Here is a 15,000-nt window from a genome sequence, read left to right as displayed (position 1 = left end):
GCCATTCATTAACATGAAGCTAAGAGGGATGATGTGCTAATGCTCACCTTACGAGCTGTGTGTGTGTGTGTGTGTGTGTGTGTGTGTGTGTGTGTGTGTGTGTGTAACTGAATAAGTGTTGCTGCTGTGGGCTTGTAATCTGCTGTAGTGTGTGTGTGTGTGTGTGTGTGTGTGTGTGTGTGTGTGTGTGTGTGTGTGTAACTGAATAAGTGCTGCTGTGGGCTTGTAATCTGCTCTATTGTTTCCTATTGCTGACCTGTGCTCCTGTCTCTGGTTTCCTGACTCCATTCTCCCCTCTTCCCCTCTCCTCTCTTCCTCTCCTCTCTTCCCCTCTCCTCTCTTCCTCTCCTCTCCTCTCCTCTCCTCTCCTCTCCTCTCCTCTCTTCCTCTCTTCCTCTCCTCTCTTCCCCTCTCCTCTCCTCTCCTCTCCTCTCTTTCTCTCCTCTCCTCTCTCCTCTCCTCCTCCTAGTGGGACCTGGTGTGCGGTCAGTACTGGCTGGTGCCCCTGGAGGAAGTCTGCTTCATTCTGGGTGCCCTGACGGGCTTCCTGGGCCTCGGATTCGCTGCTGACCGGTGAGCACAACAACATGGCCAACGCGGAGGGGGGAGTTCACACAGAAAGGCTTTACTGAAAGACAAAACCAGGCCTTCAAAGAAAGAGAAGCAAACAAATGCTTATTATAGTGCTGTTGACAACCCAATGACCTGATTTTTGCTGCCCATTGTGTTTGCTGGGGCCCAGTGGGACTGTGTGTGCAGCGAGACGGCCTCTGATTTAATAAGCTCATGTCGTAATCCTGCTTCCTCTTCCTCTTCCTCTTCCTCCCCCAGTGTGGGCCGGCAGAAAGCCATGCTCTCTTCCCTGACCCTCTCCGTGGTATTTGGCGTGCTGGTGTGTGTCTCCCCTTCCCCCGCCTTCTTCATCGGCATGCGCTTCTGCCTGGCAGCCACCAGCGCCGGAGTCTACCTCACGCTCTACGTCACACGTGAGTTACCTCCTTCTTTATGTCACACATGAGTCTACCTCACTCTCTACGTCACACGTGAGTTACCTCCTTCTTGACGTCACACGTGAGTTACCTCACTCTTCACGTCACACGTGAGTTACCTCCTTCTTTATGTCACACATGAGTCTACCTCACTCTCTACGTCACACGTGAGTTACCTCCTTCTTGACGTCACACGTGAGTTACCTCACTCTTCACGTCACACGTGAGTTACCTCCTTCTTTATGTCACACATGAGTCTACCTCACTCTCTACGTCACACGTGAGTTACTGTCTTCTTTACGTCACACGTGAGTAACCTTACTCTTTACGTCACATAGCACACAGACCTATATGCATATATGGACATGTTATATTCACATCAATACAATTTTTTAACACTCTAATACTCAGTGCTGGAGTCTACCTCACTTTTTACATCCCACGTGAGTCATCGGGAAACGTACAGACCCCTATGGACGTGATTTATATATGTTATGTATAACAGTCTGACATGCGGTGTGTTAAGCTGTAGACCACAGAGCCAGAATGCAGGCAGATTTGTAGGGCAGGACGGGGTGTCCTGTAAGAGAGTTAGTCCCAGACTGCGGGGGAGAGCCTTGCATGGAAATGGAATTCCTGCGTCCTGAAAAACTTTGTCTGCTACCCTGATGGAAACTCTATTTAACTCTATAGTTGGGCTTGGGCTGGAGAGTCTATGGGTGTGGCGTTTATGTCACTATGGTTTTAGCTGTAGACGTATAATAGAAATAATAGAAATACAGTATATGTTGTAGATATAATAACAGCTATAAATGTTGTTAACCTGCTTGTGCTGCTGATCCTTTTGTTGTGAGTGATTTTAGCCTCAGTGGAAAATTAATCAGACGTCTTTGTTGATACCTGCTCCATAATTCCTAGCGGTCCTTGTGAACTACTAATCCCTTCTTATTGTCTCCCCCCATAATCCCTCACACTGTGACGAACAGGTCTGGAACTCTGTGACCCTTCGCTGCGACTCCTGGTCACCGTGGCAGCAGGCCTGACTACAGTTGCCGGGGAGCTGTTGTTGTTGGGTGTGGCTCTGGGTTGCCAGTCGTGGCGGGGCCTGCTCGGGACCGGGGCGGCACCCTTGACCTTGTTCCTCTGTTACGGGTGAGTGAGAGCTGGGGATGGGCACTCTGAGGGCACGGGGTTGGTCAATATGCCATTGATCCCAGAGGCCCCTCAGGGCCATTAAGATATGAGCTCGTCAGTGGACATTAGATCTCATTCACATATGAGCTCGTCAGTGGACATTAGATCTCATTCACATATGAGCTTGTCAGGGTAAAGCAGATCTCATTCACATATGAGCTCGTCAGTGTACATTAGATCTCATTCACATATGAGCTTGTCAGGGTAAATCAGATCTCATTCACATATGAGCTCGTCAGGGTAAATCAGATCTCATTCACATATGAGCTCGTCAGTGTACATTAGATCTCATTCACATATGAGCTCGTCAGGGTAAATCAGATCTCATTCACATATGAGCTCGTCAGTGTACATTAGATCTCATTCACATATGAGCTCGTCAGGGTAAATCAGATCTCATTCACATATGAGCTTGTCAGGGTAAATCAGATCTCATTCACATATGAGCTCGTCAGGGTAAATCAGATCTCATTCACATATGAGCTCGTCAGGGTAAATCAGATCTAATTCACATATGAGCTTGTGAGTGGACATTAGATCTCATTCACATATGAGATCTTCAGTGTACATCAGCTCTCATTCACGTATAAGATCGTCAGTGAACATCAGCTCTTATTCAGATAAATAATTTACAAACAAAAAGAAATTTAAAAAAAGCTTCGCTTAAATGATAAAGATTAAACGTTGTTCACAGAGAGCTCCCACGTACGTCTTACCACTCCAAACGCATACCGGAACTCCTCATTCAGATAAATCAGTCTGTATAGTTTCTATCATCTCAGTGAGGCACTGCCTGCAGTTGTGGCGTGATTGGCTGTGATGGTTATGACCACGTCATGGTTATGAAATTCTCCATTCTGTCTACATTCATCTCCTCTAGTGTCAGTATTAAATGTTTACAGTGAAGCTCAGCCTTGAGAGTAGTCTCATGTTTGTTTGTTTGTTTGTGTGTTTGTTTGTGTTTGTTTGTTTGTGTCAGGGTTCCTGGTGTGTTCCCAGAGTCTCCGCGCTGGCTCCTGCTGTCGGACACGTCAGGAGACATGAACTCCTTCAGCGAGAGGAGGGAGAGGGACCGGGACGATGAGAGCTTCACAGGTTAGATTAGATTAGACTCAACTCTATTGTCATTGCACAGAGTACAAGCGCTGAGACAACGAAATGCAGTAAAGCATCCAACCAGAAGTGCAAAATAGCAATAAAAGTGCAGAGTTTGTGCATATGTAAAGTGGAATTAGTGAATAAATAAGATATATAGAGGCCACTCTTACACACTTATGGGGCCATGTCTTTCAGAAATATCTCACAGTTCACCCTAGTTACCTCAGGACTCCAGAGCTGCATAGTATAGTATATTTATTAGACAAACAACAACAACAATTGCATTTGGGCTCCCCTCCCAGCACAAGGCTGAAAGTGAAGCCATGATAAACCCATCGCACCAGGTTTATAGAGTCAGATGTTTAGCTTTCAGCAGGGATAATCACGTGGTGGATTTCTCACGTCCGAGGCTCCCTGTCTTGCAAGGATGGCAGTTTTGCACGAGGTCGGATGAAGCACAGTTCGACCCTTCTTATCTCCTCTGGTCTAAACATGCTCTTGTACATATGCAGAAAAAGTGGCACCTAATATTCGAAGTTACTCACACGCACAGAAAAGCCATGTTCCTGCTTTCATAAGCACATGATTCATATAAGGTAATTAATAATATTAGTGGGATTAGGCTTTATGCTTTATGCTAACAACAGGAATATCTCACTGTGCGGGGTAGTGGGATTCCCAAATGAAAGATTGAAGTGGGACACCTCAAAGATTAAGCCTTTTTGGAAATTATTGTTGAGAGACATGTCCATGTGCATGTGTGTGTGCTGTGAGGTTCATGTTCATGTGTGTGTGCTGTGAGGTTCATGTTCATGTGTGTGTGCTGTGAGGTTCATGTTCATGTGTGTGTGCTGTGAGGTTCATGTCCATGTTCTGTGTGTGTGCTGTGAGGTTCATGTCCTGTGTGTGTGTGTGCTGTGAGGTTCATGTCCTGTGTGTGTGTGTGCTGTGAGGTCCATGTTCTGTGTGTGTGCTGTGAGGTTCATGTGCATGTGTGTGTGCTGTGAGGTTCATGTTCATGTGTGTGTGCTGTGAGGTTCATGTTCATGTGTGTGTGCTGTGAGGTTCATGTTCATGTGTGTGTGTGTGTGCTGTGAGGTTCATGTCCATGTTCTGTGTGTGTGTGTGCTGTGAGGTCCATGTTCTGTGTGTGTGCTGTGAGGTTCATGTCCTGTGTGTGTGCTGTGAGGTTCATGTTCATGTGTGTGTGCTGTGAGGTTCATGTGTGTGTGCTGGGAGGTTCATGTTCATGTGTGTGTGCTGTGAGGTTCATGTGCATGTGTGTGTGCTGTGAGTTTCATGTTCTGTGTGTGTGCTGTGAGGTTCATGTTCATGTGTGTGTGCTGTGAGGTTCATGTCCTGTGTGTGTGTGTGCTGTGAGTGTTTCTGTACAGTGGTGAGCATGATCCAGTGATTTCCCCTCGAGGGCAGTCAGGCAGGCAGACTGTAATTATACACTGGCATGTCATTGCGGTGGTGTTCTTCCGGACACAGAGCTGGTGTTGAAAATGTGTCTGTGTGTGTGTGTGTGTGTGTGTGTGTGTGTGTGTGTGTGTGTGTGTGTGTGTGTCTGTGTCTGTGTCTGTGTCTGTGTCTGTGTCTGTGTGTGTTTGTGTGTGTGTGTGTGTGTGTGTGTGTTCTTCCACACACAGAGCTGGAGTCGGAGCTGGAGACGCCCTCCTCCACCCGGCCCCACTTGTCCTTCCACGAGCTTCTGCACAGCAGGAACATCTGGAAAAACATCTGCGTGCTGGGCTTCACCTCGTAGGTCATGGGCTAGGGGAAGCTGATTGGTCCATCTGGGGGGGCTAGGGGAAGCTGATTGGTCCTTCTGCGGGGGCTAGGGGAAGCTGATTGGTCCATCTGGGGGGGCTAGGGGAAGCTGATTGGTCCATCTGGGGGGGCTAGGGGAAGCTGATTGGTCCATCTGGGGGGGCTAGGGGAAGCTGATTGGTCCTTCTGCGGGGGCTAGGGGAAGCTGATTGGTCAAAATATACTTGTCATTCTCTTATGGGGCAAAACTGACTGTCACCTACTTTGCTTAGTCAGGGATGTAGAAGGGTATAAACTTGTGTGTATGTGTGTGTGTGTGTTTGTGTGTGTGTGTGTGTGTTTGTTTGTGTGTGTGTGTGTGTTTGTGTGTGTGTTTGTGTGTGTGTTTGTGTGTGTGTGTGTGTGTGTGTTTGTGTGTGTGTGTGTGTGTTTGTGTGTGTGTGTGTGTGTGTTTGTGTGTGTGTGTGTGTGTGTGTGTGTGTGTGTGTGTGTGTGTGTGTGTGTGTGTGTGTGTGTGTGTGTGTGTGTGTGTTTGTTTTCCTCTCAGCTTTATCTCCCATGGAATCAGCCACTGCTACAGTTCTTTCCGTGGTGACGTCAGAGGCACCACCCCTAGTTTCTACTGGACTTACCTGCTCTCCGTGTGTGCGGGAGGCGGTGCCTGGCTGTTGCTATGGGCAACAGTTAACAGGTGTGGCCGTCGTGGAATTTTGCTCCTGGCCATGACACTGACAGGGCTGGCCTCTCTCATTCTGCTGGGACTAATCGAGTGTAAGTGTGCTGCCGTTGTGAGAAGTGTTTTGCCTTAACATAAAAGTCAGCATGTAAAAAACAGAAGAGGTGTTGCTCTTTTCCAGTTGTTTTTTGTGTCGGTTTCCATCTGTCCTTATGTGAGCAATACATCTGAAAAAATGCAAGCTCTTTCTAATACTGTGCTATACTGCCACCTTGTGGTATAATGTGGATACTGCGCTACAAATGACAATGAAGAGGTCTTCCTCTGCTGTAATCCACTGAGTGTGTGTGTGTGTGAGTTCAGCTGTGACAGTCCCACACGTGTTGTGTGTGTGTGAGTTCGGCTGTAACAGTCCCACGTGTGTTTGTTTGTTTGTGTGTGTGTGTGTGTGTGTGTGTGTGTGTGAGTTCAGCTGTAATCCACTGTGAGTGTGTGTATGTGTGAGTTCAGCTGTAACAGTCCCACGTGTGCTGTGTGTGTGTGTGTGAGTTTAGCTGTAATTCGCTGTGAGTGTGTGTGTGTGTGTGTGTGTGTGTGTGTGTGTGAGTTTAGCTGTAATCCGCAGTGTGTGTGTGAGTTCAGCTGTAACAGTCCCACGTGTGTCGCCCTGCAGATCTGTCGGAGTCTGCGATCACTGTGTTCGCTGTGAGTGTGTGTGTGTGTGTGTGTGTGTGAGTTCAGCTGTAATCCGCTGTGTGTGTGTGTGTGTGAGTTCAGCTGTAATCCGCAGTGTGTGTGTGAGTTCAGCTGTAACAGTCCCACGTGTGTCGCCCTGCAGATCTGTCGGAGTCTGCGATCACTGTGTTCTCTGTGATGGGGCTGTTCTCTTCCCAAGCAGCCGCCCACCTCTGCATCTTCTTCACCGCTGAGATCATGCCCACCATCGTCAGGTACACAACCTGTACACAACCCACCCTGTGTGTGTGTATGTGTGTATGTGTGTATGTGTGTCTGTGTGTGTGTGTGTGTGTGTGTGTGTGTGTGTGTGTGTGTGTGTGTGTGTGAGACCTCTTCATCGCTGAGATCATGCCCACCATCATCAGGTACGCAACCACAAGGGTGGGGTGTGTGTGTGTGTGTGTGTGTGTGTGTGTGTGTGTGTGTGTGTGTGTGTGTGTGAGACCTCTTCATCGCTGAGATCATGCCCACCATCATCAGGTACGCAACCACAAGGGTGGGGTGTGTGTGTGTGTGTGTGTGTGTGTGTGTGTGTGTGTGTGTGTGTGTGTGACCTCTTCACCGCGGAGATCATGCCCACCATCATCAGGTACGCAACCACAAGGGTGGGGTGTGTGTGTGTGTGTGTGTGTGTGTGTGTGTGTGTGTGTGTGTGTGTGTGACCTCTTCACCGCGGAGATCATGCCCACCATCATCAGGTACGCAACCTGTACACAACCCTGTGTGTCTGTGTGTGTGTGTGTGTGTGTGTGTGTGTGTGTGTGTGTGTGTGTGTGTGTCTGTGTGTGTGTGTGTGTGTGTGTGTGTGTGTGTGTGTGTGTGTGTGTGTGTGTGTGTGTGTGTGTGTGTGAGACCTCTTCATCGCTGAGATCATGCCCACCATCATCAGGTACGCAACCACAAGGGTGGGTGTGTGTGTGTGTGTGTGTGTGTGTGTGTGTGTGTGTGTGTGTGTGTGTGTGTGTGTGTGTATATATCTGTGTCCTCTTCACCTTTGAGTTAATTTATTTTTTTATTGTATTTATTAAGCATCCTCATTAGTCTACACTGTAGTGGAGACTATTTTTCCTGGGGTCCATGCAAAAGACATTACAATACAAATCAGAAAATGCAGTACAGCATGATCAATATTGGTGAACAAAAGCACAGACTTAGAAAACAACATTAGAAAACATTTTAATTTACATAAGCCATGTTACTGTGAACTTGTATCACATAAGAATACAAATCTAGGGAGGTCTAAAGCGAGATTAATGACTTCTACCCCAAACTGTGCTGAGATAAATAGGCAGCAGCTCTCTCAGTGTGTGTGTGTGTGTGTGTGTGTGTGTGTGTGTGTGTGTGTGTGAGGGGGAATAGAGTGTGATTAGACGGCTGTGGGGATAGAGTGTGTGTGTGTGTGTGTGTGTGTGTGTGCGTGTGTGTGTGTGTGTGTGTGTGTGTGTGTGTGTGTGTGTGTCTGTTACTGCTGCCTCCTCAGTGTACTAATATAGCAGCACCAAGCTCATACATCAGACATACTTCATCAGGTGAAAATGTTACACTCAGCAAAGTCCTCCAGTACCATGTTTTACTTTTCAAAAAAAGGTTTTATTACATTAAATGTTTTCATCAGACCACCTCTAAAAGGCTATCATGGTTGATACAGTATGTCCATTGTTTTTTTAGGTTCTGAAAATATATTTATATGTATATAATCTCTATATACCAATGAATTGCTAACTGTAGAAAGCTGTTCTCTATCTCATACCTGAGCTCAGAGGTTCTGTATCTCATACCAGTTTTGTGCCTCCTCCTGGGGTGGTAATGTCTATGGTGTGGTAATGTGTATGGTGTGGTAATGTCTATGGTGTGGTCAGGCTGTGTGTTTTGTGCCTCCTCCTGGGGTGGTAATGTCTATGGTGTGGTAATGTCTATGGTGTGCTAATGTCTATGGTGTGGTCAGGCTGTGTGTTTTGTGCCATCCACCAGGGGTGGTAATGTCTGTGGTGTGGTATTGTGTATGGTGTGGTAATGTCTATGGTGTGGTAAGGCTGTCTGTGTGTTTTGTGCCATCCACCAGGGGTGGTAATGTGTATGGTGTGATAAGACTGTCTGTCTTGTGCCATCCTCCAGGGGTGGTTATCTCTATGGTGTGGTAATGTCTATGGTGTGGTAATGTCTATGGTGTGGTAATGTCTATGGTGTGGTAATGTCTATGGGGTGGTAATGTCTATGGTGTGGTCATGTCTATGGTGTGGTAAGGCTGTCTGTGTGTTTTGTGCCATCCTCCAGGGGCACGGGCGTCGGTGCAGTGCTGGCTCTGGGCTGTGTTGGCCGCCTCAGCTCCCCGCTCATGGACCTGCGCAACCACTACGGCTACTTCCTGCACCACGTGGTCTACTCCTCCCTGGCCCTGCTGGCCGTGCTGTCCATCCTGCTGCTGCCGGAGAGCAAGAGGAAGCCCCTGCCCCAGACGCTGGCCGACGGCGAGCAGTACCGCCGCCCCCCTCTGGGCCGGAGGAGAAGAGACAACGTGCCCTTGCTGGCCACGCCCAACCCTGAGACCTAGACAACCCCCCCCCCCCACCCCCTCTCCGTCCCTGCCCAGCACCGTGCACACACACACACACACACACACACACACACACACACACACACACACACACACACACACACACACACACACACACACACACACACACACACTAACTCACTCACACTCACTCACACACTCACTCAGCCTCCTCCATCACCACACACAGAGTCGCTTGTGTCAATGCTTCTGTCAGGGGAGACGGGTTTGGCTCTGGTAGGGGTCAGAGGTCACCTGAAGGTCACTTGAAGGTCACCTGAAGGTCAGAGGGTTAGAGGGAGAAGCAGAGCATGTGTCCCACACACTGTCCATAACCCCCCTTACATCACAGTCATTTCTGACGGAACATGGAGGAGGGAGTCTCTGGACGCTAGCTCCGCCTGGACACATGAGGGAGCTGGAGGAGGGAGTCTCTGGATGCTAGCGCCGCCTGGACACATGAGGAACCTGGAGGAGGGAGTCTCTGGACGCTAGCTCAGCCTGGACACATGAGGGAGCTGGAGGAGGGAGTCTCTGGACGCTAGCGCCGCCTGGACACATGAGGGACCTGGAGGCCAGGGGAGAGCAAGGGGGGCAGAGCTGTGCGGAGAGTGACACAAACACTCAGTGATGCACGCCGCGCTCCACCTGTTCCTCCACAGCCAGCACAGATAGAGAACGACACACCGGGCGTTCATTCTGTACACCGTCAGTCAGGGAGACCCATGCAATAGCCCCTTCATCAGGGCCTCCAGGGATGTCCTTCATCAGGGCCTCCAGGGATGTCCTTCATCAGGGCCTCCAGGGATGTCTTTCATCAGGGTCCCCAGGGATGTCCTTCATCAGGGTCCCCAGGGATGTCCTTCGTCACGGTCCCCAGGGATGTCCTTCATCAGGACCTCCAGGGATGTCCTTCGTCAGGGTCCCCAGGGATGTCCTTCGTCACGGTCCCCAGGGATGTCCTTCGTCACGGTCCCCAGGGATGTCCTTCATCACGGTCCCCAGGGATGTCCTTCGTCACGGTCCCCAGGGATGTCCTTCATCACGGTCCCCAGGGATGTCCTTCATCAGGGCCTCCAGGGATGTCCTTAGTCAGGGCCTCCAGGGATGTCCTTCGTCAGGGCCTCCAGGGATGTCCTTCGTCAGGGCCTCCAGGGATGTCCTTCGTCACGGTCCCCAGGGATGTCCTTCGTCACGGTCCCCAGGGATGTCCTTCTGATGGGGCAAACACGGCCTGGCCACAGAGACCCAATCAGCTCCAGACCGCCCTCCACACACGCAAGGGCTGACCAAACATCATGGCTAGTTTGTAAATACACACACACACACACACACACACACACACACACACACACACACACACACACACACACACACACACACACACACACACACACACACTTAATGAAGACGAACTTCACCTGTTTTCAGACCTCTTTCAGACTTTACCAGTTCTCACTTCTGACTGTAGGGGGAGCCATTTTCTTTCCAGCTGAGAAGCTGAAATTGTAGCAGAATTGTCTGGAGACATCTTTGAGTTGGGGCCTGAAACATCAGACAGTCCTTAGTGGAGTCATGAATATGTATGAAGGGGGGCGGGCAGGGGGGGGTGGGGGGGGTCTTGGAAAACAAAATGTGGTGCCAAAACCTGACTTCAACTTGTCTTTAATTATACTATGATAATTATAATATGGCTCTGGGCGGAATTGAATGTGTTTTTAAAATGTAAAGCACGCACATGTAACTTATGACTCTCCACTTATATTGTGAGAAATAATGCTGAATTTAGGTGACCACATCTAAATAAGAGTCTGAATTTGCTGGAGACCTTTTCAGAACTTGAAAACAAAGAAGAAAGAAATAAGCTAGTACTTGGGTTTTGAAAATGTCTGCATCTGCTTCAGTTACTTCAGTCCTTATGTTAGGACCTTAAGACTTGGATCATTCTGGTCTGCCTGATGGGACTGGGTTGGGGTTCTGGTCTGCCTGATGGGACTGGGTTGGGGTTCTGGACTGCCTGATGGGACTGGGTTTCGGGTTCCGGACTAAGTTAGGTTTCGGGTTCTGGACTAAGTCGGAAGAAGGGTTAGGGACCATTCTGAAGCCTCATTTATCACAAACCTAAATAATGTTAGTTTCTTAACAATGGACGTATTGTTATAACTTTGAATGGTTAACAAATAATATATGATTATAATATTAACAATAAATGACTTGACCTTAGAATTAAGATGTATGACAGTGATTGCCTCATATCATGTAATAAAAATGCTAAGATTATGTTGGTAACTAGTCAAATTTAACTGAAAATAAACATGTTGATAAAATCAAATTATGTTTTTGAAAAAAATGGTGCATTTAATTTCTGAGAATCATTTCCTCATACTTGATCACTTCATGTGTAATAAACACAAAGGCTGGCCTAATTCAATCATCAGATGAGATTTTTTCAAATATTGGCCCTATTAAAATGTATATATAGTTGCCCCTCGCACTCCCACTGAGCATCCAGGAAGTCCAGGTAAGAGCGCCCCCGGTCTGCAACACACACACACACACACACACACTCACACACTCTGCTAGTACCTAGTGTGTACGAGAACACTCGTCTGATACAGACAAACACCCCGCTAGTACCTAGTGTATACAAGAACACTCGTCTGATACACACAAACACCCCGCTGTAACCTAGTGTGTACGAGAACACTCGTCTGATACAGAAACACCCACTAGACCTAGTGTGTTCTAGGCTGCATGTCTGATACACAGGAACACTACTATTCTCAGACGAGTACATACTAGACAAAGAGTCTATTAAATAGAATAATACTACTGTGCCCAGGTGAGTATGTGCTACTGTGCCCAGGTGAGTATGTGCTACTGTGCCCAGGTGAGTATGTACTACTGTGCCCAGGTGAGTATGTGCTACTGTGCCCAGGTGAGTATGTGCTACTGTGCCCAGGTGAGTATGTGCTACTGTGTCCAGGTGAGTATGTGCTACTGTGTCCAGGTGAGTATGTACTAGACATATTGTCTTTTAAATAGAAGCAAATGGGTGTGTGTGTGGTGGGGGGAGGGGGGTAATAAGAATAAGATATCAACTGGGTGAACCTGATGTTTCTACACGTGCTTTGGACTAGTTTGACAGTGGCATAAGAGCACAAGTACACATGAGCCCTCAATACACTGGAAGGACTCCCTGATGCTGACTTTAGAGTACACATGAGCCCTCCATTTCAACTGGTCTTAAATTCACAAAATCCAGACAAAAGACCCTGATTGCTTGAAGTGGTTCCCCACGTTGGTTGCATATGAAATAATTGCACATTTTAAACAGCATGACCTGATATCCATGTAAAAGTCCAGCCAAAGTTGGTGGCAGGGTCCCACCTGCCATGGTCGATTTCTAATTTAAGACTCAATCTTGTGTGAAGGCAAGGTGGGGACAAACACCAGTTTGATGTGCACAACACAGAACTTTTCTGAATCGAGACAGAATCGTTTTAGAGAGAATTGAGAAAAATCGAATAATCGATTCCCCCCCCACCCCTAGGTGCCTAAATTGACCTGGATTGGTTTCCAGTGTCTTCCCTGACCTTAATCCGGGTTTGTAATCTCGGGGTCTTCCCCCCCTCCGACCCCTTTCACTACCCTAACCTGGGTTCTGTACTCCCAAGGGCGTTATTTCCCCAACACTTGCAGCCCTAACCCTGGATAGCCTGTTGCATGGCCTAGAATGCTGATGTCGATGTTTAGATAATTAGACAGTGCATCTTTCAGACACTGATATATGCTTATGGTATCCTGAGGTGTATCTGTTGTTGGCTGTGGTTGTGCTACCCTGTAGATTCGCTGATAGTAATGATCAATATCCACTGATCCTTGCAAATGTAACATCAATACTTCTACAGAAAAGTGAACCGGGGAGGAGGGAGAACTAGAGAGCTAGAGAGATCATGATTGGTACAGTAACTAACCAAAAATAACAAGACTAAATAACCCGCTGAACTTCACTGACATTTTGACCCTACATTTAGCTCTGTACAGGGTCGTGTTGTGCATTTGCCATCCTAGAGAGAGGATCATTTTAAACAGTCACTTCCAGTTACCGTGGTGATTGCACAACTGCGCGTTTGGGGGAACAACACCCCAGTCATTATGTAAAGAAAGTGACAAATGTCTGTGAAATACTGTAGGTTGAATGTACAGAGGCTTCTTTTTGCATGAATCTGCAAATACAAATCTACTTCAAAAATGCAGTTTGTAAATGTAGCAAATCCCTTAGTCACACATGATATTGACATGATGACTTAACAGAAAGGAAAAGCAAATAGTCTTGCAGGAGGTTAATCATTCAACATAAGTGGAGGTCATCAGCCTGTTGTAATAAAAGTGTGTTCAGTTCAGATCAGCAGCACTGGTGTGTGAGCCTCTCCTCTGCAGGCTCAGTAGAATGGCCCTGGTCAGGATCCTGGTTGCTGGGGGGCTGCTGAGCTGCCTCTACTCTCTCTGCTCCTCCACTGGAACACCAGAGCCGTGAGTACAGCCTTCAGCACACAGCTCAGTCCTCTCACTACTCCTGCTGATGTAAATGACGTCCGTTAGAGACAGACTAACTAAACGAATCAGATCTTAAAGAGAAACAAATGAGTGAAATACTACAAGAAAAACTTGCAAACGCAAGGACAGACTTGGAGGTAGTGATTATATGAAGTGTTTAGTGTGACCAAATCACTGATAATCTCAAAACAAATTACAGTAATTTAAGAAGTATGGTGTAATATATGCGTAATGTACTGTAATAATGTATGATATTGGAGAGAAACAATAGGATGCTGATGATACACTACCATTATACAATCAAAATGCTCTTAATCATGACTTGCCATCTTGGGAAAGTTCCATGCTACTTACTCACACACACACTCACTCATACACACATTCACACACACACACACACACTCCTCATGTTGATGTCACACACACACCTCATGAGAGCTGCTAAATCAGAGAGAAGGAAACCGGGAATACAAATTTGAGACACTGTTAAGGACAGTGACAAAGATTAAGTGTTATTCTGTGTTGCAGAATCTATTTTTCATTTCATTAAACAATAATGTTATGCTGTAATCCCCCCCCCCCAAACAATGAATTTCCCTCGGGATTAATAAAGTATCCATCTATCTATCTATCTATCTATCCATCTAATGTTTTAAATAAAGTGTGTTTTTTTATATAAATGGGAAAACTCTCCTGTAAACTAATGCAAAAGGTTCTCATCTCTCTAGGTCTTTCTTGGTGACCTTTCCTGCCCAGATGAGGTCCGAGTCAGAAGCCCAACTCTGTGCCAGCCTCCTGAGTCCAAATGAGACACTGCTCATGTCCATATATCTGACTCATGGAGACGAGAAGAAGCTTCTTCACCAGGAAACATCAGACAAGGACTTCCACCTCTGTTTCCAGTTCCAGGTCTGTAGTAGTCGTAGTGTGTTTGTGTGTGTGTGTGGCTGTTTCCAGTTCCAGGTCAGTAGCTCACCTGTGTGTTCCAGACCCTCTGCCAGTCTTTTGCATGTGTTGAGCGTATTCATGAAAATGTATAAAAACACAGGATAATGATCGGTTCGGTTTCCGTAATGCAAATTAAAAATGGATAATCAAGGGAGGCGTTGTGAACAGTTGTGGGATCAAGACCTAAGGTTGTCAAGGCAACTTAAACAGAAATACCTAAGAAAATTACAACAAATGCTAATTAATGTGAATTAACCTGTTTCCATCAAGTTGCATTATAACCTATGTGAATTTAGAGTTAGTTATTATTCACATTAGAAGATTTGATGCTAATGTCCAGTCAGGATTCTTATTTCTCTGGTCAATTTTGTATGTAAACCCAGCTACCGGGCCCCCTGATCGAGTGTGTACTCTGCTCTTTGACACGCCCCCTCAGTGAGTGAAAACACCGAGCAGAAGATCAAAGTGGA

At 47.1% G+C, this 15,000-nt stretch overlaps 1 protein-coding gene across 1 annotated transcript in view; it reads left to right on the top strand.

Moving 5' to 3' along the window:
- Positions 1-9,019, top strand: part of slc22a17 (solute carrier family 22 member 17) — a gene marked incomplete at its 3' end in the record, with an annotated part of 12,118 nt that extends 3,099 nt beyond the window's left edge. Inside the window, exons 2-9 of the mRNA XM_080855334.1 lie at positions 470-573; positions 832-986; positions 1,976-2,141; positions 3,163-3,278; positions 4,934-5,045; positions 5,602-5,825; positions 6,569-6,680; positions 8,743-9,019. Coding sequence (XP_080711460.1) covers positions 470-573; positions 832-986; positions 1,976-2,141; positions 3,163-3,278; positions 4,934-5,045; positions 5,602-5,825; positions 6,569-6,680; positions 8,743-9,019 — 1,266 coding nt within the window. The remainder of the gene's footprint in view (positions 1-469; positions 574-831; positions 987-1,975; positions 2,142-3,162; positions 3,279-4,933; positions 5,046-5,601; positions 5,826-6,568; positions 6,681-8,742) is intronic.
- Between the last annotated feature and the right edge of the window lie 5,981 nt (positions 9,020-15,000).

Source organism: Sprattus sprattus (genome assembly GCF_963457725.1).
Source record: "Sprattus sprattus genome assembly, chromosome: 17".
Classification (NCBI taxonomy): Eukaryota; Metazoa; Chordata; class Actinopteri; order Clupeiformes; family Clupeidae; genus Sprattus; species Sprattus sprattus.
This window is presented reverse-complemented; position numbering and strand designations above follow the sequence as displayed.